This window comes from Canis lupus, chromosome X, assembly GCF_003254725.2.
Source record: "Canis lupus dingo isolate Sandy chromosome X, ASM325472v2, whole genome shotgun sequence".
NCBI classification, from domain to species: domain Eukaryota; kingdom Metazoa; phylum Chordata; class Mammalia; order Carnivora; family Canidae; genus Canis; species Canis lupus.
The window spans coordinates 36,034,029-36,057,109 of NC_064281.1; the positions used below are offsets into that span (position 1 = coordinate 36,034,029).

At 36.9% G+C, this 23,081-nt stretch overlaps 1 protein-coding gene across 13 annotated transcripts in view; it reads right to left on the minus strand.

The window, feature by feature from the left end:
* CASK (calcium/calmodulin dependent serine protein kinase) overlaps positions 1 to 23,081 on the minus strand; it is a 351,636-nt gene that overhangs the window by 78,238 nt on the left and 250,317 nt on the right. For 9 of the 13 annotated variants that reach the window (XM_049107678.1, XM_049107676.1, XM_049107673.1 and 6 more), the window contains exons 10-12: positions 14,075 to 14,174; positions 10,652 to 10,669; positions 1,805 to 1,926 (exon numbers count right to left, since the gene is read on the minus strand). In XM_049107678.1, coding sequence (XP_048963635.1) covers positions 1,805 to 1,926; positions 10,652 to 10,669; positions 14,075 to 14,174 — 240 coding nt within the window. The remainder of the gene's footprint in view (positions 1 to 1,804; positions 1,927 to 10,651; positions 10,670 to 14,074; positions 14,175 to 23,081) is intronic. The other 4 variants (XM_049107681.1, XM_049107679.1, XM_049107674.1 and 1 more) reach the window with 1 other exon arrangement.

Sequence of the window (23,081 nt, forward strand, 5' to 3'; positions counted from 1 at the left end):
AGCAGACTTCATTATATAATACAGTATTATCAACTATAGTCATTATGTTATATATTAGACCCTCAAACCTTACTCAGCATATAAGTGAAAGCCTGTATACCCTTTTACCAACCTCTCCTCCTTTCCCATACCTCTAGCCTAGGGTAACCATGATTCTACGGTTTCTAGGAGATTGACTTTTTTTTTTTTTTTAAAGAATCTGCATGTAAGTGATATCATGCAGCATTTATATTTCCCTGTCTGGCTTATTTCATTTAGCACATTTTAAAACTACGTTTCCTAGCTCTCTTGCAGCTAGGTAGGCATGTAACTAGTACTTGCCATTGAAATATGGGCAAAGGTGATATAGTCTATTTCCAACCATGGCTCTGCGAAATTCTCCATTTTGTTCATCTGCTGCTGGGTACAAATGATGCAGTGGAAGATTCCAAAACCCTGGGAGATGGCAGAACCACCCAGTGGAAGAGGCCTGGATCCCTGAATGACTGTGTGGAAGAACCACCCCACCCCCACCCCCACTCCAATCTACAGGACTGTGATGTGAGGAGGAAACAAATGTTTATTCTTTTAAGTCACTCAAATTTTAGGATTTATAGCATATAATGCTATAGTAGTTGGTCAGGCCTGATTAATACAGACACTATAAAAAAAGCCAAACTAATTTTTAATATTTGATAAGTAATTTGATTTGATTGTATTTCTGGAAAGAGGCAACTGTAGGTTACCTACAACTGCATAGTGTGAAGTTGAAACGTAATGCAATGCTCTTAGCTTAGCTTTTCCCAAACTGGTCCTCACCAACATGAGAGGACTATGAATAAAGTTCTGTGCCTAGAGTTTGAGAAATGCTATCAAAGTCAATCCAGTTTCTTTGCTGGGATATCTCAGAGTTGGTAATATGCTAATATCAACTGTGAATCTGTATAGAAGAATAAAGAATGTAGCATCTCCCTAACTGATTTAGTCAGTAAGTAATTTAACCCATACATTTAGGATCTACTCCCTTCCTCCTCCATGGCAATGCCGGTCACTATCTCCCAGAGCAATGTTCCACAGAATACATTCTGTGGAACATTGCTTTAGTGTAATTTGTGTCCTATGGTGGATTTATGAGAGTTACCACCAAAAAGTCCTAGGTACCTCAACACAAATAACATTCTCTTATAAAGGGATGGTTTTCTTGTAAAAAGACTAACATATACTAGCAGACTACTATGTACTAAGAAAATTTTCACTGCTCAAGTCAACCAAGTTACCTAAGAAAGGTATTTTACTTAGAATATGACTGAAATAATGGCAGATGTGAACTCTTAGCTTCTGATTTTTCTTTGTATCTCAAACTGCTGTCAGTAGAGTCTGTCATATTTAATGATGGCACATATTCTTATAGTTAAGAAGACTGAGTCTATGAAAACCAGCATTGTTAACTATGAAATGTGTTCATTGCACAGTATCTTATTTGCTTTTCTCTCTCTGATACTCATGCTTCAGGTACGGTGTTTTAAAACATGGTTAGAGCAACAAAAAGTAATCACAGCTGGATTTTCTAATAGAAACACTTACACAGAGATACATACATAATTCTTTTTATGGTGACTTGCTATGTTGAATTGCATTTGTGCTATATATACTTTATTTCAGTTATGAATCTATAATGGATGATTTCCTACATATCTCAGACTTGAGACTGTAAACAGACTGTTATGATGGATGTCTGGAAACTCATGTAAAGTAAAAAAGGTAAACTAAATATTCAATTTGCTAAAAATAAATAAATTAAAAAAACTCAGACTGATAGACTTACATCTAGTAGTGTGTGGAGATGCTGATCCTGGAAAACACTGTGTAGAAAATCTAAGTCCTTTTCACTGCAGTCTGTAAGTGCGTGAATTTCTTCCAGGCTGTCCAGCACCTGTGAGACTGCTCCTAAGGGGAACAAACAGAAAAGAAACAGCCAGTACAGAAAAAGTCAATGTCAAACTAACCTCAGTCTTGCACTTCAGAACAATGGACCGACAAACAGAACTTCAAAGGTTCATGTCTTTACTGGATAGACTTAAGTGAATTTCATATTACTTTAATGACAGTATTTTTAGTTTCTGCTTGTGACAATGTATTTGTGTGCTTCTCATGTTTCAAAGTACATTCAAGCTGGTCTTACTTGAATTAAGGAAATTAATCAACTATAATCAAGCTACTGGAAGATCTGGGTGCAACAAGTTATACATCAGGAACAGTGTGTCGTTTCTATGACCCCATGATGTTTTAAAATACTACAGAAATAACACAGGTGAGCCTTTCATACAGGTGTATTTCACCAAGAACTAAAGGTAAAGCCAGCTGTAGATCTGAGGGCCAAACCTTCGAAGAATGGGTGCTCCTGCTGAGGAAAGTAGGCTTCTTAGGATTCCCCCCACAAGTAGGCTCCACATCCAGCATGGAGCCCAACGCAGGTCTTGAACTCATGACCCTGAGATTAAGACCTGAGCTGAGATCAAGAGTCAGACACTTAATCGACTAGGCCATTCAGGTGTTCCAGTTTCTTAGGATTTTTAAGGCTCAAACTTAAGTCAGTAAAAATTCCAATGCACTCAATCTCCTTCCTTTACAAAGTCGAGAATCAAATTGTTCTCAACCTGTTGGGCCCTTTTTATTCAAAGACAAAGACACAGGCTGAGCATATTGACACTTTCAAATACCATATTAAATATTAGGGCAAATAATTTTTGCAGGGCAAAGGAAATGGTAGTGCAATAACTTTCTTTAAATTTTGTCTTTTAACCAGGAATCCAGAGAGGTATCAGTAAGGCAAGCTATATACTGGGGAGTAATAAAGTCACTTACACATCTGTAAAGAAATGATTAGCCTATTTTACATACTCTAGAGAAATGTTCACATATATACTCTAGAGAAAGAATGTTCACATATATACTCTAGAGAAAGAATCCAAAGAGGCTAGGCTTCAGAACACTAGTGTTTGTGAAATGCTAACAGTAAGTGCCTCACTGTACATTTAAGTCTTGGATCAGTAGTTTTCAACCAGTGGTGATTCTGCCCCCTAAGGGGACATCTGGCAGTCTGGAGACATTTCTGTTGGTGGTTGTGGTGTGATGGTTTGTATTATTATCATCTAGTGTGGAAGGCCTGGGATGCTATTAAACATCCTACAATGCTCAGGACAGCCTTTTAAAAGAAAAAATTATGCAGCTCAAAATGTTAATAGTGCTGAGGTTCAGAAATTCTGCTTTAGATAATGATAAAAATCTTGAATCTTTCTGTTCTGGAACTCTACGCTGTTTCTAATTACTTCTGGTCTTGGACCTCATCCAATTGCATGCACTTACTGGTGAGAATGTAAATGAGTATCACTTTCCCAGAACGCAATCTGGTAACATGTATCAAAGAGCCTTAAAGATGCTCTTGTACTTTGATTCAGTAATTTCATTTACAAAAACCTACGTTAGGGAAAAAATAGGAAATGCAAAAAAAGATTTATGTATGAGGATATTTATCATATAAAATGAGGGAAAATAACAAATAATTAGAGAAAGATTAAATAAAGTACAGAACATCCATATCATGGAATGTATAGCCAATTGGAAATTACTTCTGAAGAATTTTAATGACATAAAGATATCTTCATGATATAAAATTCAAGAAAGCAGAATGTAAAACCATATGAACTGTATATTCCCAATTACGACTGTAGAAAAATACATATACAAACTCAGAAAAAAAACCAGAATGAAATACTTCAAAAGCATAACAGCAGTGATCTTTACTTTCCTATTTATACTTCATTCTGTTCTTGTCTGTATGTTCCAAGTTTTCTACAATAGAAAAAAAGTTGCTATATAAGCAACTGCTTTTTGCAGTAAAGTTTAAATATGTTAATGATTCCCGGTGTAAGGCACAAATCAAGTGGTTATCCACATGGAAATAGTACTGTGGCTATTTTTTTTATTACAAATTTGATTTTTGGAGATAATTGTAGATTTACAAGCAGTTGTAAGAAATAATACAGAGAGATCTCATGTACCCTTTACCCAGTTCCCTTCAATGGCAACATCTTGCAAAACTGATGTGATGTCACAACTGGGATACTGACATTGACACAGGCAAGCTACAGAATATTTCCATCAGCACAAGGATCCCTCATTTGGCCCTTCTATAGTCATCCTCATTTCCTCCTACCCTATCCCCTCCTAACCCCTAGCAACTACTAATCTGTTCTCCATTTCTAGAAGTCTGTCATTTCAAGGATGCTATACTAATGAAACCATCCAGTATGTAATCTTTTGTGATTGGGTTTTTTTAACACAGCATAATTCTGGAGAGTCATCCAGATTGTTGTGTGTATCAATGGTTTAATCCTTTTTATTGTTGGGTAGTATTCCATTGCATGGATGTACCAAAGTTTGACCATTCATCTGTTGAAGGGACTGGGGGTACTTACAAATTTTGAATTATGCCCACCAGTCTCTTGGCATTCTTTCACTGAAAATATTAAGTGGATACTAAGTAGGATTAACAAAAAAGGTATAAGGCAGAAGTCAGTCCTCCTTTCCCTTGCTGTTCCTGAAAAGGTATTAACCGAACCCATTTCCCTCTGCCTGCTCTTCTTGTGACTTTTACTGTGTTCTGAGTCGGAAAAAAAACTGGAAATTAGTTCAAAGTCAGCTCTCTCATCATCCCTTACTGAAAGCCTTGTAAAAGAAGAGATGTGAAGAAATTAGTTCCAAATGTCTCACTGAACCCCTGGCCCCAGCACATCCTCAACAGCAGAGTTAAAGGATAGCAGGTTTATAAAGTTACTAAAGCCAGTTCTCAACTTCTGGACTTACAAAACTACAATAACAGAAATATCAATGAAATGTTTTTTGTATGTTAAAAAAATTCAACTGATACCACAGAAACCTAATTATCATTTTCATTCAGTTATCTTAGTGGAATCTTACCTTGTTTCTACCATCTCTACCGGCATGGCTTATGCAGATACATAATCTAGAGGGCAGTTTATGAAAGATGAAAATAAAACCATCTTGTATCTAGTGAATACCAAGATGGCAAGTCTAACCACTGAGAAACAATTCTGGCTGTACCAGACCAGGGCTGTTTCACTTGTTGGTCTGTGAACTCCCAGAGCTCCACATAATTCCTGTACCCTCAGCATACCCCACAGGTTACCCTACATGTGTACTTGTTCACTCTTCTGTGCTGTGAGGTCCTTAAGGCATGTCCATATTTGATTCATTTTAGAACACCCACAAACTATGTATTGAATTAATTAAGTTCTAAAGAAACATAATAATACTAACATGGGCTCCCAATTCTTGAGTGTTTATTATGGGCCATGCATATCCTCAAGACAATGCAGTAAGGCAGATACACTATCAGACCCTTCTAGATAGGGAACTGTGGTTCAGAGAAGTCAAGGAAGGTCATAGCCAGAAGTGGTAGAGCCAAGACTCAACCCCAGTGTGTCTGGCTCTGAAGTCTATGCTTTGCCTTACTACATGATTTGGCTGTACTAAGAAACATAGGAGAAACATCAGCAAGAAGCGACATGTGGTTTACACATGGATATGGAGGTTAGAAAAGAACCTGACTCCCCATTAGGTCAGACAATAACCAAAATATTTATTGAACATTCTTGCTTTTTGCCAGGTGCTAGGCAGGGGCTTCTGAGAAAACAGGTATGATTCCTGACCTTGAGGAAGGGGATCTCAGGCTAATATGTTAAGCAGGCATACTATACCCTGATGTAAATAATACATTCAACACCTCCACGTGGGGTCTAATCTGCTCTGACAGATGCAGTGGATGGCTTGCTGGAAAGTACAAAGGCATCTGCTAGCCTGTGTTTCCAGCATGCAAGACCCATCAGGTCAACAGGTCTATTTACCTTGTTACCTTTTCTGAACTGATTTATAGTCTTATCTTGTACCCAAATGTGGTTAACTTGGTGGGTTTTCAATCATGAAGGGAAGCATTTCAATAGCTGTCCTCAGGCTGCCTATTTCAGTTTCTGAAAAGTGCCACAAATTTTACATTTCTGAAATTAGGTAGGAAAATTACAGTTTTTATTCCATTTCTCCTTTATCTTTTACATTGAATAAATACATAGTTTTGGTCTAACCTCAAAATCTTTCTTTACCCTTGATCATTTTCACACCTTCCATTGACCACTCCCCATTCCCACTTCTAGTTCTGTTCTTTCTTTCTTTGGGTATGACCAGCAGAACCACATTCTTTGTCTGATATATCTATATAATTGATTCCTGCAGTTCAGTGCCATGCCCATCTAAAAGTCCTACCATTTTCCCATTCATTATAAATATAAATGTACACAAAGACACTTCTGGGCCTCTTCCTTTGCTATTTGTTTTAAATACTGAGGCTGTAGTAATAATGAAGACAACATGACATAACACAGCACAGTGTATGTACACACGCATACACATACACGCAGAAGCTCTTAACTGCTATTACTCTTTATTTTGTGGATTAATACTGTCATATCTGAAAGAACTATTCACTTTTCTCAAAAACTGAAAAGAGTTTTTTTTCCTATAAAGCCTTTGAATAAAGTTGTAACTGCCTTGAATAAAAATAATCAATCAATCAATCAATCAATAGCAGTGAGTTCACCTTGGAGGGCAATCTGTTTAAGGGCAGGACTGTAGGTATTTTACTCACTTTTGTATTCCAGGCTGCATTTTGTTAGAGGGCTTTGTGCAAAAAAGACACAATGAAATGTGTTTGATTAAAACAATTTTTTTCTGAGTAAATTCTGAAGAATTATAATGTAATACTTAACCACAGAAAACAGCTTATTTTACAGTGCTGATTCCTTAAAGTCATAATAAAATTATTTTGATACTTATATTTGTATAATGGTTTATAACTTCCAAAGTGCTTTTACACTCATTACCTTATGTGATTCCACAAAAACCCTGTCCTGTAGGCATGTGTTTTTATACTTGGAAAGTTGTAGGCTCAACTGGGTCAAATGACCCTGGGACTGCAGCAGTGAGCAGAAGAGCAAGTCCCCAGAGTCAAGTCTGTAATACTGAGTCCTACTATAGACCGGCTCCTACTTAAACCATGTTTCACCCTCAGCAACACATCTGAATAATTTGCATTTGGTAATGAGAAGATATCCAATTTCTATCCTCTCTTTAATCTCAATTTTATTTCCCATATAAGGTTTATTTTCATAGGCCTTCGTCCAAACTTTCACAATGATAAACTTATTAGAAAGTAACCAAGTCCTACCTTCAGGATAGTATTTTATTTTAATCTCTGCACAATTCATTTGGCAATTAGGTTTGTATCTAAAAATTAGGTTGATAATCATATACTTTAACTGTGAACATTTCTGTTTTTTTTAAATTTTTTTTTTATTTATTTATGATAGTCACAGAGAGAGAGAGAGAGAGAGAGAGAGAGAGAGAGAGGCAGAGACATAGGCAGAGGGAGAAGCAGGCTCCATGCACCGGGAGCCCGATGTGGGATTCGATCCCGGGTCTCCAGGATCACGCCCTGGGCCAAAGGCAGGCGCCAAACTGCTGCGCCACCCAGGGATCCCCATTTCTGCTTTTTCTAACAATCTCACCATACAAACAAGTTTCTCAAAAGTTTTTTTTGCTACTATTATGAAATAATAATAAAAAAGCATAAACTTGTCTGTTTTAAAAATGCTTTCTGAGTCTACTTCTTTAAAGAGGAATGTACTTTTAAGGTCATTGAAAACTTTTGAGTCCAGAAGAATTTCATTACAAGAGTGGAAAAGTCTCATAAAAAAGTTGACTGAGTAGAAATAACCTGAAAGGAAAACAGAAAAATAAATAGAATGTCTATGCTAAAAATTCTCAGTCTTGAAGTGGCCTGACTCTGTCTTTAACTATTTCTCCCTATGTTTTACTATGAAAAATTTCAAACATATAGTAAGTTCAAAGAATTGTACTTCATCACCTAGATTCCATAATTGTCAGCAACTTGTGATATTTACTTTATTACACATCTACCCATCAATTCATGTTATTTTTCATTCATTTCAAAATGAGCAGCAGAGTGGTCAACACTGCTACACTGCACTCCTTAACACTTTAGCATAGATTTTAATACTTCTTTTTCGGTCTTAGGTAAAATTTACAAAGAGTGAAATATATAAACCTTTTTTTTTTTTTTGAAATATATAAATCTTAAAGAATTTTGATAAATATATATACTACATACATCTGATAACTGTATACACACATATATGCAGTTATTTCAGTAACAAAAATCTGTGTGTATTTAAAAATTATATGTATAGCTATAAAACCCAGTATCACTGACCAAATTCAGCATCTGAATCTAGTTAAGCTTTTTTTCTAAAGAGTTAGTGATAGCTTCTTTCCTGTTGTATTAGCAATCCCATTTATACAACACTGAATCCATTACACACACATTCGTATCATCCACTCAAAGCCCCCCTGTAAGCACAGTGTTTAAAAAAATCTGCTTACTAAAATATAATTTATTAAATTAAAATTCACCAATCTAAATGTACATTTTCATCTCTCCAAAAAAGTTCCCTCTTGTACTTTTGCAGTCAAATGTTTCCCCTTCCCCCTCCTTGCTGTACAACAGCTTCTATTCCCACTGTACAAAGAAATGCTGGTTAACAATCAAGTTATAAGCAATAGTGAATTCTGTAATGGAAATTGTATTTTGGACTTAAGCATTTGTGCTATATCCAGTTCAAGCTACAAAAACTCACACATGGTGATAAATCCTTTAGATTCTTCATGTATATCACGCAGACACCTCAAAATTCAGTATTGGTTAAAAGAAGTAATAAACTCTGCAAATGGATTCTGTCAGAGTACATATGCTGTAATTCTAATGTCATTATGCTTGTTAAAATGGTCTGTTCTCAAACAGCAGCATCGTTGGGCACAAATTTGTCAAAGTACTTTAACATTCTCCTGGTTAAGTGCCCATTCATATAAAACTTTACAACTAAAGAAAAACATTACTTGATACCTCTAAGATGCTTTCATTTCCAAATGACATGATAGGTCTACTTAAAAAAAAAAAGAAATGTGCTAAATCTGGAGAAACAAAAGCACGTACAAATGAGAAGTGTCTCATATTTTAATGTCATTAACTTGTGCTGGACAGCCTCTATGATGGCCTCCAAGACCCGTGTCTCCTGGTATTTACACTCTTGTATAATTAAATCCCTTTCCTGGAGGGTGGCCTGGACTTATTAACTCACTTGTACTGAAGAGAATAGGGGAGAAATGATAGGATGTCACTCCCAAGATGAGGTTATAAAATGGCTCTTGTGTAGGGCACTCTTACTTTTGCCCTTCCTCTTTGATCATTTAAACTGGGGGAAACAAACTTCTATGTCATTAGCAGCTCTATGGAGAGGCTCAATAGCTAGTAAGGAACTGAAGCCTGTCAACAACCATGACAATGAGTTTGAAAGAGGATTCCTCCCCACCTCCCACCCCCACACAGTTGGGCCTTCAGATGAGACTGCAGCCCCAGATGATTGCTTGACTGTAGTCTCATGGGAGATCTGAAGCTAGAGGCACACAGCTTAACCACACCCAGATTCCTGACCCAAAGAAACTGAGAGGATGAATCCTGCTTTGAAGTAATTCAATACACAGCAAAAGACAGTTAACAAACATACTGTATAATGTTCATATTAAATCAGCTACAGTTGGAGTTATAAGTAAAAAATGCAAGAGAATGTGAGAATGTAATCAATTACTAGCATTCAGATTTTCTTATTTTTCATTGTCTCTTATATACTTCCCCCCAGGAAGCACAATGCAGAGCGAAAGATTTATTCTACTGTCTTAATTGAAATTGTTGAAATAATTGTAGATTCATATGCAATTGTAAGAAATAATACAGAGATTCCTTGTATACTTTGCTCAGTTTCCCCACTGGTAACATTGTACAGAACTATAGTATAATATCATGCACAGAATACTAACATTGATACAATCCATCCATCTTGTTCAGATTGTGTTAGTTTTACTTGTACTCATTTGTGTGTATCTAATCTTTTACATACTTTTTACTTTAATGTCACATAATCAAATCATGTCCTTTTGTAATTAAAATCTAGCAATTGTATTTTTCTTTATAAATGGTCTGACGGTAAAAGTTGCTGAGACACATGAATTCAGGAGTTTATTTCACAGCTCCAGATTAATTAAAAATTCAGTCAGTAATAGGGAGTAATAAAACCTGCTTATAGATTATGTAATCATCAAAGGAAAATTCACTTACCCTGAAAGTTTTCTTGAAAGCGAGCTATAAAACAAAATGTTACCCTTTCCCCCAAATTAATGTATTTGTGCTTGAAATTCAGATGTGAGATAATATTAAGTGCAGTTGAAATTTTAACACTGCCTATCTCCCTCTGAGGAAAATGAGAAGTCAGTAGTATTTGTAGGACAACGCCTCAGGAAATCAACACACCCACGTTTTGACTTTATGGTCAGGCAGTGTTAAAATTCATAATCGAACATCTAAACACAAACAGCCAAGGAAAAGGTCAAGCTGCTTATGAATCATGCAAAGCCAAACACTTTTGCATAAAAGAGAAAGCTTAGAGGAAAACAAAGGGATACCTACTTTCTGCTGCTAGAAGTCCTAGTAGGAAGGCAGCATATGGACAAACAACAAACAGTATGATTTTAGAGCAAGCAGGTTATCAAGCTGGGCCCAATAGATGAGCCACAAGAAGCACGGTCCCTGAGCTGAGTCCAAGGTGAATCCTCATGTTCTATGAGCACATTCCCTGGGACTGTTAAGGATTTCAGCCCTTAAAACCCTGGGTTCAGATTCCAATTTATTTGATTTGAAATATGGCAAAAGAATATTTCTACTTTGGATTACTAAGTAACAAAAGAATGATACATGGTTCATCATACAATTAAACTCGACAAATTCTAGTGAATGTACGTATAATGGACTAAGTTTGATAATCAAAACAGAAAAAATCTTTTATATAAAATTGTTTTACAATGTAAATAGCATACCCAAACATGTTACTCTTTAGATGACAGATTGGCAAATGTGTTGATTTTAAGTTTGTTTTTAAATTGTGGTTTTAAATAGAATTTTGGGGGCAGGATTTTAATTTTGTCAAGCAAGGTCATTAAAGAAAACTACCTACTTATCATTATTTCATAGAAAGAATAGAACAGGCATTATCTAAAGATGAAAAACTGACTTCTCAAGAAACAACAGCTGGTGACCTTACACTATTCTCTCTCTAACCCCTCTTTCCCTGCTCCCTCACTCCCACCCTACAAACACATGCTTGCTGATCATTTTTCTCTTTTTTCCCATGGGCTTGCAAGAACTTTCAGGTAATGCTGAAAGGTGCTTTGTGTTTTGTACTGTAAAACAAACCCATGCGATTTAAACAGAAAGAGAGTGGAAAGGTTATGTTAGAACTTAAAATAAATGAAGCAGAATTTAAGGGTTAGAATTAAATGGATAAGAATTTAGGCTTGAAAATAGAAACATTAAAAAAGATGAAGTGAAAATATAGATGTGTTAATTTATGAAAGTGTACAGCTCTTATGTGAGTCCAGACAAAACATATAATAGGCTTTCTGCAACCAAGCAGACAACCAACTGTTGGTTGCAGAAAAGGAAGTTTGCTGGTAGAGAGCTATTTCATAAATAAGGCGATAAAACAGTACAATGCCTCCCTTTAAATGATTTAGTAGTAAAAATTAATTTTAGGGACATATGAATAATTCTTGATAGCTGTGTGAAAGTTACAAAAATATTAGAATTTTCTTTGAAATGTTCCTTTGTCTTTGATTTCTAAATACATAAAAAAAATCTCCTTTTCACTTAGGGGAGGTGATCAGACACATACACTGCATAATGGTTCTTTTGTCTTTTATTCCTAGCAGCCTGCTATTTAAAATATTTTAGAGACAGACATTTGCATGTCAAATGGAAGATATAGACTGCTTACAAGATCATTAAGATCCAGAAGTTTAGGAAAAAGAAGATGTGACTACAGGAAAGGGAAGCAAAAAGGAATGTGAAATTGTGAACAACTAATTTGAAAGCTTGCAGGCTACCCACAAGACAGTGTGGGAGATTTCTTTTTTGTTTAAAAAGCAAATGCTGTAATGAGAAACTATTTCAACCATATCATTGATAGATTGTACTGAAAACAAAAAACTGGGCAATAAAAATGTATTTAACAGAAAATAAGCATGTCTCTAACTGTAGACAGTTCCTTTCCTTAAAATAAAAATCTGCCTCTTTAACAGAAGGGAATAGTGAGGAGCACATTAAACTCTTGCTAGGCTGAGGTACCTATTAAGGGGTTAACACTAACGATTAGATCTGTGAAGCTATTGCAAGGACCACAGGCTCTCCAGTTCCGATTCTAAGGATGAAAATGGTATTAGATCTTGACCTAAAATCTCTCAGTATATTCCAAATTTGTGGCTGTATCATATAGTCAACAGTACAACATAAAACCACTCCCCCCAGGTGGGTCTACTGTAAATGGAGCATGAGGAAAGAAGAGAGAGGTCTGAGCTAACACCAACCCAAATCCTGCAGCTGGAGGGAACAAAATGGACTGGAAGAGAAAAAGACAGACATGAAACAACAGGGAGCATGGGGGAACATACCTATAAACACAACAACTACTTTGCTTTTCGTGTGGTAAGGGCTCTGGATAATCACAAAGTCAGTGCAAGAGAAAACCAGCAAGACCTTCTCTTCAGAGTCTCTCTTCTAAGATTTCCATTTCTGAATGTTTTTGGAAATCACCTTCACTCAAAAGAGGAAGATTCACATCCCAGTTGGTAAAGGTCAAAATGCCGAACTGCATAGCTGCTGGAATAGGAAAACTGGATCCTCTTCCACAAGGTGTAATAAGCACATACCAACTGGTAAGAAACTGTGTATGTTAATGTTTGTGCACATGAGTGGAGAAACAGAGGGAAGGAAGAAGCACAAACACTGACAAATGCTAGTAGTTCCAACAGGAAAGAAGCATTAGCACATCCATTCTTCCTGTATTGCTAATAGTGAAGGACGAACAACTCATGCTTTAGGAAGGGCGCTGGCTGGGCCTTGAGTCTGATGGTAATACATGGATGATGAATGAGCAAGCCCAAAAGTACAAAAAAAAAAAATCAAACCAACAGCACAAAGTCGACCACATGGCAAAAACAGAATGATTCTAGTGTGAGAAGGAAGAAAAGCTGAGGGCAGAGGACATGTGATTCAGATGTAAATACATATGTAAATGAAATTTAAAGAGTATAACAGACACATACATGCATTTACATAGACATATAAAGGGATACTGTGTATTATTACTAAATGATCCTTGAGAATACCTCCCTATAAAAACTGGAAATCTGAGCATTCTTTTTTTTTTTTTTTCTGAGCATTCTTTAAAACAATTTTATGAACACTGGTGGTTTTTTTTTTTTTTCAGGAGTACCTATATACATTTCATCCAAATAAGTAACTCTTCTGTGTTGTTCTCCCCTGAAGACTTGTACACATGTGGTACAGACTTTATAGAAAGAGAAGAGCTTGTAAATTATTTTGAGAGAGAACTCACAAGACAGTTTACATTGAAAGATAAAATTAAGAGCACTATTGTCCCAAAGACTGATCTGCTATGGTTGACATTGGGAAAATCTCACATCAGAAATTTTTTGTTGGGGCATAAGGTAATCAGAAAGATCCCAAAAGACTGACCAAAATGTTGGACTAGATGAAGTCCAATGTTGGGTCTGGAGTGGGGAAGGGGGAAGAAGTGTTTCTGAGGTAAAAAGAAAAAAGTAAAATGTTGGTTTTGGAGCAGGAGGGGAAGGCAACTTCAGTAGTAAAATGAAAAGGAACCAGACACACGTGGATGGGATTTGGTTGCTGACAAACTTCCTTAGAATTCCTTGGGGGAACTGACTAGATTCACAGGACAAGTTTATTCACAATGGAAGAGAAAGGATGTAGACACCAAATAAGTCACACTGGTAAATGAACGAATGGTCCAATTACCTGAGGAGGTAGGGTCTTCGGAGAAATCCGGCAACTCTTCAGGGGGATCCCCATAGAATGAGTTGAATTTGTGACTTGACACAGCTGCGAGTACTGCACCCTAAAACAAAAAGACGGAAAAAATATTAAAACAGACAAATGTAAAAAAGTTCAACAAACTTGAGTATTCAGAAAGCGAAACCTATAGGAGACGAAAGCTAGAAGAGGGGTAGCTTTTAAATGATTTCGGATTCCTTCAAATTAATCACATATGCATATAAAAGTGGAATGCTGTTGGGGACTGGGAAAGTACACGAAACCACTTAGATCTTGAACTCAATCATGTACCACAAAATGGAATATTTTGCAGTCACTATGAAATGATGCTGAAGGATGTCTAATAAAACAGAAAGATGCTTGTGAATGACATAAAAAAAGGTTTTAAAGCAATCAATAGTATGATCTCATTTTTGGAAAAAAAGAGATTAATACAAATATAAAAGATTGAACATATACCAAGATGTTAACAGCATTATCTCTGGAAGTAGGAATGAGTCATTTTTCTTTTTTAAACATTTTCCTCCCTCTCTTTCTGTTAACAATGACCACGTGTTATTATAGTACAGTAATTCTCAAGTCAGGCCGCACAGTAGAACCAACTACAAGTGATTCTTTAAAACAGCACACATAGCTTCCCTTGATTCCTAGCTGAGAATTACTGTCATATCGAGTGCATGACACCCTTTCAGACTGCTGGGTGCAAAGATGTCAAACACTGTTTCAGTAACAAGAAGAGCAATACAAGTTATTTTGTGACAATGTTCAATTCTGTGAGTCTGCTGGCCATGGGTCAGAATACCTGGGTATGTTCCTTGGTGCTGCCATTTACCTGCTGCCTGATATTACTTGAGTTGAACCTTTAACCTTTTGAGGTCTTTCTCGGCTGTGATGTGAACATATTAAAACTGACATAACATACCTAATAGGACTGCTGAAAGTCATAATGTATATGAAAGTGCTTTGCGAACTGTAAAGCATTTTGTAAGTGCAAACCATCCCTAGGCTTACTAACATATAGCCAGAACATGAGTACAGCCTTTTGCTGATCTAAGTAGAATTGCTCATTTAGGTAGTTTAAGTATCAAGTCACTTAAGTAGTCGAAGTCTAAATTTTAAATATTGAACTCGTGGATTTTTCTGAAAAGAATGACATTTTTTTAAGGGAAGGAGAGGGGCAGAGAGAATCTTAAGCAGGCTCCATATCTAGTGTAAAGCCCAACGTAGGGCTCAGTCTCACAACTGTGAAATCATGACCTGAGCAGAGATGAAGAGTCAGATACTTAACCAACTGAGCCACCCAGGTGGCACTCTCCCTCCTTTTTTTAGAGAGGGAGAGAGGGAGAGGGGAAAGATAAATTTTTTATGTGTGTAGGCATTTAGGTGTTTATTAAATATATACAAACGTTAGTAGAAACATGTTTCCACAAGGTTCATTTTTTTGGGGGGGCATACTAGGGTTTCTTTCTACAAATATACATTGAAATGAACTGAACTGAATGCAGAAAGGGAAGGGCAAAAAAACAGAGAAGTGATCTTGGTGATATTATTCCAGGCAACTTTTTAGATTTCCTTTTTTTAAAAGATTTTATTTATTTATTCATGAGAGACACAGAGAGAGAGGAAGAGACATAGGCAGAGGGAGAAGCAGGCTCCCTGCGGGAAGCCTGATACAGGACTCAATCCCAGGACCTCGGGATCATAAGCTGAGCCAAAGGCCTCAGGCCTCAACCACTGAGCCACTTGTGCCCCTCCAACATGGGACTTGAATTCACAACCCCAAGACTAAAAGTCACATGTTCTTCCGACTGAGCCAGCCAGGTATCCCAACTTCTTAGATTTCTGAAAGTCTAGGGTTAATGCATGAGAGGCCCTTACGCAGAATTTTATAGCCACCTACCATGATGAAAAAATAGCAATGAATGTTAAGTTCTTCTTTCTATAGTAGAAGCTTATTTCATTTTACATATACACATGTTCCCTAAAAGCTGGGTGGGAATGTAATTTTTATATATCAAAAGTTTCCCACACACTGAAACTAAATTTTAATGATGCTTTATTTTTATTTTCAAATAAAGTTCAGCTGAATTTCTTAATATGTTGGGTTTACGTTTCAGGGCCTGTTCTAGCTACTACTATGATCAAAGATCTAGAAATACTTATGCCAGGAAAGCACTATTTAAAAGAGCCTTGAGAGAGGTAAATTCTTTTAAAACAATAGTAGCAAGTTCCTAATTTATCTGTCTTATGGTTAGCAGTTTTCTTTAGTTCTCTAAACTCAGTGACTACATGCAGTTTGAATATTCAATGCAAAGCTCTTATGTAAAACAGCAAAATGGTTCTAAAACAGTTTATAGATTTATAGAATCATAACCTTAGGGGATGATTCATTCTAAGACTCATTTTGCATGTGAGGAAACTGAGGTCTAGAGTGGTTTAGCAACCTGTAAAGGTTGCTGCCAACTTTTAAGAGATAAAATCAAGCATAGAGAGCATTGAGGTCCTCTGACTACTCTCCCAGTTCAAGGGTTTTTACTATACTAGGGGTCAAAAATCTTTTTCTATAAAGGGCCAGATAGCAAATATTTGAGGCTTGCAGGGAACATAGTCTCTGTTGCAACTATTCAACTCTGCCATTGTAGCATGAAAGCAGCCATAGACAAAACGTACATGAATGTACACTGCTATGTCCCAATAAAGCTTTATATATAAAAATAGGCTATGGGCCTGATTTGGTGCCCAGGCTATAGTATGCCAACCTCTGTACCATATACTACTGTTATGAAAGAGACTGTTGGGTACAACAACACAAATCTAGATCTTATACACAGGTAGTTCTTCATACTCCCCAGTTTATTAAATCCTTGACCAGAAGTTTTCTACCCACTTTAATTTAGAAGGTATGCTTTAGTATGTTCTGAAACATAAAAATTGTGAGTTAAGAAGACTATTCACAATCTACTATTGTAACAGACATTAAAGACACAATTTTGTACTAAGCAAATTAGGCAAATTCTGAATTCAAACAAAAAGAGAACTGGGGTGCCTGGGTGGTACAGCTGGTTAAGCATCCGACTCTTGGTTTTGGCTCAGGTTCTGATCTCACGGTTGTGGGATTGAGCCCCACATCAAGTTCCACGCTTAGCGTGGAATCTACTTAAGACTCCCTCTCCCTCTGCCCCTCCCCACTGCTTTCTCTCTCTCTCTAATAATAAATCTTTTTTTTTAAAAGAGAACTACAAGTAATAAAATTCTCAACTCAATCCTAACTATTGTTAATATGTCAAACATCAAAATGCTCCCAGTTATTTGATTCTGTGCCTCATTTAAGGAAGTAGAAAACAAGAAAATGGTTAGCTCAGACTTCTGCTAACTTAAACTCTTGAATGCACTTAAGGAGGCAATAGAGTTATCAAGAAAGGAACAGGAGAATAAATACAAATTGCTGACTTGAAAACAACAGCCAAAAGCCAATACTCTCTTGTTGGTGCCCACCCCCCACCCCAGCCCAGAAACAAGCATTATGAAGTTTGATCAGCACAAGAGAGGGAGGTATATTTTTACTTATTTATTCATGAGAGACACACACACAGAGGCAGAGACACAGGCAGAGGGAGAAGCAGGCTGCAGGAAGCTTGATGCGGGACTTGATCCCGGGACTCTGGGATCACGCCCTGAGCCAAAGGTAGACAGATGCTCAACCGCTGAGCCACCCTGGCATCCCAGGGAGGTGTATTTTTAAAAAATCTAAATACAAAACACAAGATTTGTGATGACATGTAGAATTGGCTTTGTACCCAAGTGACAAAATAACACATAGTCATATTATAATATACTGAGAGGGCGAAACCCATCACAGAGTTATATAAATACTCATGTTGCATAAAGATTTGAGAAAGGATCATCTTATTGGGGCTCAGAACACTGAACTCAAAGCCCTAGAAAGGGTGAAGAACATGGAGAGGCTGAGGTTGAACAGAATGACCGAAGGCTGAAACATCATTTCAAGGTAGAAATGTTAAAGAGTTCGGGTTGATTACATGTAAGAATTAGGTCCTCGATGATAATGAGGTGAGATGATTGATTACATCAGAGCTCCCAGCTTCTCTCCATATAGTCACAGGCAATATGATCATTTGGTCTAGTCAGCAGTCTGTATGGATAGGGTACTCAAACAAAACAGAAATGCAGGTCTAAACCAAGAATTTTCTAACATTAAGTCAGGATACCTGACTAAAAAGGAGGCTGTGCTATCTTCTCTCTGAAGAAGGTGAATGATGAGACTTGTAAGTGTAGTAGGTAAGATTATATTTCAGAACAACTGCACAGAATAGGTATCTTAGGAATCTTTTCGGGTCTATGTAAAAGTATTTTATAAAGATGGTCTTTTAAGGTACAAAATAACTTTCAAAAGCTAGACTGCCGAACTTAGGAAGTGATACATTCTATATTTCAGAATTAGGAATTAATAGAATTGCTTTGTAAAATCAAGAGAAAGATCAAAATCACTTCAAGTATTATTTATTTACTGTTCATACTAGAATAACAATTTTCACTTTTCAGAATCATTGGTACATTTTGGATACCAGACTTAATGCTTTGAGTAGCTGGAACTCACAACTGCTGGGCTAACTTACTGCTTCTGTATCACTTCTCACTACAGGAGAGGACTGCATGTAAATGCTGCCTTTCATTAGGTACAAAGGTCCTCAATAAATCCTTAAAGTTGGTTCTTGCTGAATTAATAGGAAGGGGAAGACTGCCAAAAGACAGCTATTAAAGCTTCCTGGTTGACCCCTCAAAGGTGATGTTTTGGTGTAAGCATTACTCTTGGAGGTGCCAAGACTCTGGATGGTGCTGTACAGTAGAACTTTCTGTGATGATGGAAATGTTCTATACCTGTACTGTTCAATACAGTAGCCATCAGCCACATGTGGCACTAAACACTTGATATGTGGCTAGTGTAACCGAGAAACTTAAAACTTTGATATTAATTAATTAAAATTTAAATAGCCACATATGGCTAACTATTGCATGTATATAGTACAGCAATGTTAAATACTGAAATAGGCATTCCTAAACAAACTTTTTCTAGGTCTGCAAAGTTCAGGAATTCGAGGGACCAACTGGTAATTCAGAGAAGCATACAGGCTATACTTTTGCAATTTGCAAAATCAATAAAGGAGAATTGTAGAAGTTATCAGAAATTTCCCTTACTTTCTCTATATACAGTGTAGGGAATAAAGTTTTATCCTCTAAATTCAATCACATGGATTCAACTCACCATTTCCTGAACTGAATGTAATAAATTTACCCAAATAGAGGATATTGCTTCTGTTTGTTTCTTTCTTCTTTCTTTCTTTCTTTCTTTCTTCTTTCTTCTTTCTTTCTTTCTTTCTTTCTTTCTTTCTTTCTTTCTTCTTTCTTTCTTTCTTTCTTTCTTTCTTTCTTTCTTTCTTTCTTTCTTTCTTTCTTTCTTCCTTCCTTCCTTCCTTCCTTCCTTCCTTCCTTCCTTCCTTTCCTTTCCTTTCCTTTCCTTTCCTTTCCTTTCCTTTCCTTTCCTTTCCTTTCCTTTCCTTTCCTTTCTTTTTTTTGAGAGAGAGTGTGCACTTGAACACATGTGCACATGAGCAGGGGTTGGGGGGTAGGGGCAGAAGGAGAGGGAGAATCTTAAGCAGGATCCATGCCTGGTGTAAAGCTTAATTTTATAACCCTGAGGTCATGACCTGAGCCACCCAGGTGCCCCTACTGCTCCTATTTTTTACAAAATTTCTTTGACATGCTTACTGTAGGGAAATTTGCTTTCTAGAGGTAGAAAGAATTCATGAGGGCAGCTCCGGTGGCGCAGCGGTTTAGCGCCGCCTGCAGCCCAGGGCGTGATCCTGGAGACCGGGGATAGAGTCCCATGTCGGGCTCCCCGCATGGTGCCTGCTTCTCCCTCTGCATGTGTCTCTGCCTCTCTTTCTCTCTCTGTGACTCTATGAATAAATAAATAAAATCTTAAAAAAAAGAAAGAACTTATGAAGCAAAGGAGATGATTTCTAGAACAGATACTGTTCTGAGCCTCTTCCCTAGATAACCTCAGATGCTGACAGACACTCTCCTAGCAACCCCCACCCCCAAACCTGACCCTTTGCTCAGTAACTCTAAGTAGATGGCACCCAGGGTTACAGTACAGGTATGCTTCCTTAAGAGACACTCCAGGGCACAGATTTTTCTAGACAGCTTAGATCCTAGTCTGTCTCATGCATCCTAATATTCAATTTGAGAAAATATGATTCTCGTATCTAGTCTTATACTGAGGCCTATGGAGTTTATTAAAGTATGGTCAAGAGGATTTTTTTTAAAGGAAAGTATTAAAATTTTAGAGATTAGTGTAAAACAAAAAGAGGGAAGAAAAATCAACATCTGAAATGTAACCAAAATGAGAAACGCAAATTTTCCACTGTTACAGATGTGAAACAAAATAACAAAAGAGAATAAAAAAAGAAGTGCGTGATAATCCAATCACATGCAGGGTTTCATTAGCTTTTTTAAATCTACACGTGAAAGGTCTGAATATGATGTTAATGCTAATTGTCCAAATAATTTTCTTATTAGGGATTTATCATCTCCTGTAGCCCACTGAGAGGTTAAATGCCAAAATGAATGTACAAATATGGAAAGAAACACTTTCTGATTGAGTATCGATATTACTATAATGAATAATGAGTGATAATCTTGAAATTTCAGCCAACTAAATAAGTAATGTTTTATATTCTGACATAAAAAAGTTTCACGAAACTTTCAGAATGAGAACAAGGTTCAACCTCAAAAGTAAAACTCACCAAAAATACATAAAAATTTATTCAAATAGGTATAAGCTTTTTGGAGGACAAGTTATTTATAGAGATCAAAAGTCTTCAATACACATACTTTTTTTTAAAAAAGATTTTATTTATTTATTCATGAGAGACAGAGAGAGAGGCAGAGACATAGAGGGAGAAGGAGGCTCCCTCCTTGTAGGGAGCCTGATGTGAGACTCAATTCCGGGACTCCAGGATCACGCCCTGAGCCAAAGGCAGACGTTCAACCGCTGAGCCACCCAGGTGTCCCCACATATATACTTTGATGCCAACAATTCCAGTAGCACAAAACTTAACCTAAGAATATAATCATAGGTATACAAAGGTTTATTAATGAAAATAGACAATACAATAGTATTTATGGCTGTGGAAAAGTGGAAGTGATTTCCGTGTCCAACAGCTGATTAAATAATGATATATATGATAGAATTTTGCAGAAAAATTTTGCAAAAAAAAGAGTAATGACTCTCAATAAGGGGGACATATCACGATCAACCATGAGTCTTTTTCAATAAACACAAGCCCCTCCAACCTCTAGCATAATTGGGGCCATGGAAGGGGTGGTCCCTTGGGTGAGCTGAGTGGTGCAGTGAGTCACTGTTACTACAGGAATAATGTGTCATATCCCTTAAGTGTACTGAAGAAGAAACCAGTATGTAAGAAGAGTATTTTGTCACATGGTACTAAAAAAAAAGCGGGCTATGTGAAATTCACGTAAAATTAACCATTTTAAAGTGTAAAATTCAGCAGTATTCAGTAATTCACAATGTTGTGCAGCCACCATTTCTATCTAGTTCCAAAATATCACCCCCTCCCCAAATACCCATATCCGTTAAGCAGTCACCACCCAGCACCTAGTAATCACCAATGTACTTTGAGTCTCTATAGATTTACAGATATCAATACCTATTCTAGATATTGTAAATAAATGGAATCATCCAGTATGTGGCCTTTTATATCTTTTTTGCACATGGATATCCAATTGTCTTAGCACCATTTGTTGAAAAGTCCTCATTCCCGGGTGCCTGGGTGGTTCAGTGGTTGAGCATCTGCCTTTAGCTCAGGTTGTGATCCTGGAGTCCTGGGATTGAATCCTGCATCAGGCTCCCCAAAGGGAGCCTGCTTCTCCCTCTGCCTATGTCTCTGCTTCTCTCTCTGTGTCTTTCACAAATAAATAAATAAAATCTTAAAAAAGATTCATTCCTTCCATTGAATTGCCTTGGCACTTTTATTGAAACTAACTGACCATAAATATATGGGTTTATTCCTGAACTCTCAATTCTGTCCTGCTGACCTACATGTCTGTCCCTATCCCATAACTAGTACCAGGGTCCTGATAACTATAACTTTATAGTTAAGTGTCAAAATTGCAAAGTATGAGCTCTGAACTTTGTCCTTTTTTCAAGATTGCTTTGGCTATTCTAGGTCCTTTCATCTCCATATGAATTTTTAGGATGAATTTGTCAATTTCTGCTTAAGAGACTGTGTTGAGTCTATAGATCAACTTGGGAAAAACTGTTAACAATACTGAGTCTTCCAATCCATGATCATTAAATGTCTCTTCATTAATTTGCTTTCATTTCTCTCAGCAGTAGAAATCTCTAGGTCTTGCATATTTTTTTTGTCAAATTTATACTTAAGCATTTAATTCTTTTTGATGCTACTGTGAATGGAATTGTTTTTTAATTTCATTTTAAGGTTGTTCACTGCTCATTTATAGAAATACAATTCAATTTTGCAGAATGATCTTGTATTCTGTAACCTTGCTTGTCTTGTTTGTTCTTTTTCTTTTTTTTTCTTTCTTTTTCTTTAAAAGATTTTATTTATTTACTTGATAGAGGGACTGAGTGAGAGAGAGCGAGCACACCAGCAAGGGGAGGAGCAGAGAAAGAGGGAAATAATCTCTAGCAGACTCTGAGCTGAGCACAGAGCTTCACCAGGGCTTGATCCCAGAACCCTGAGATCATGACTGGGCTGAAACAGTTGAGCCAGACACTCAACTGACTGAGCCACCCAGGCACCCATTTGTTAATTCTGTAAGTTTTTTTTTTTTGTGTGGATTTCTTATGATTTTCCACATACAAGATCGTGTCATCTATAAACAATGACAGTTTTACTTTCTTTCC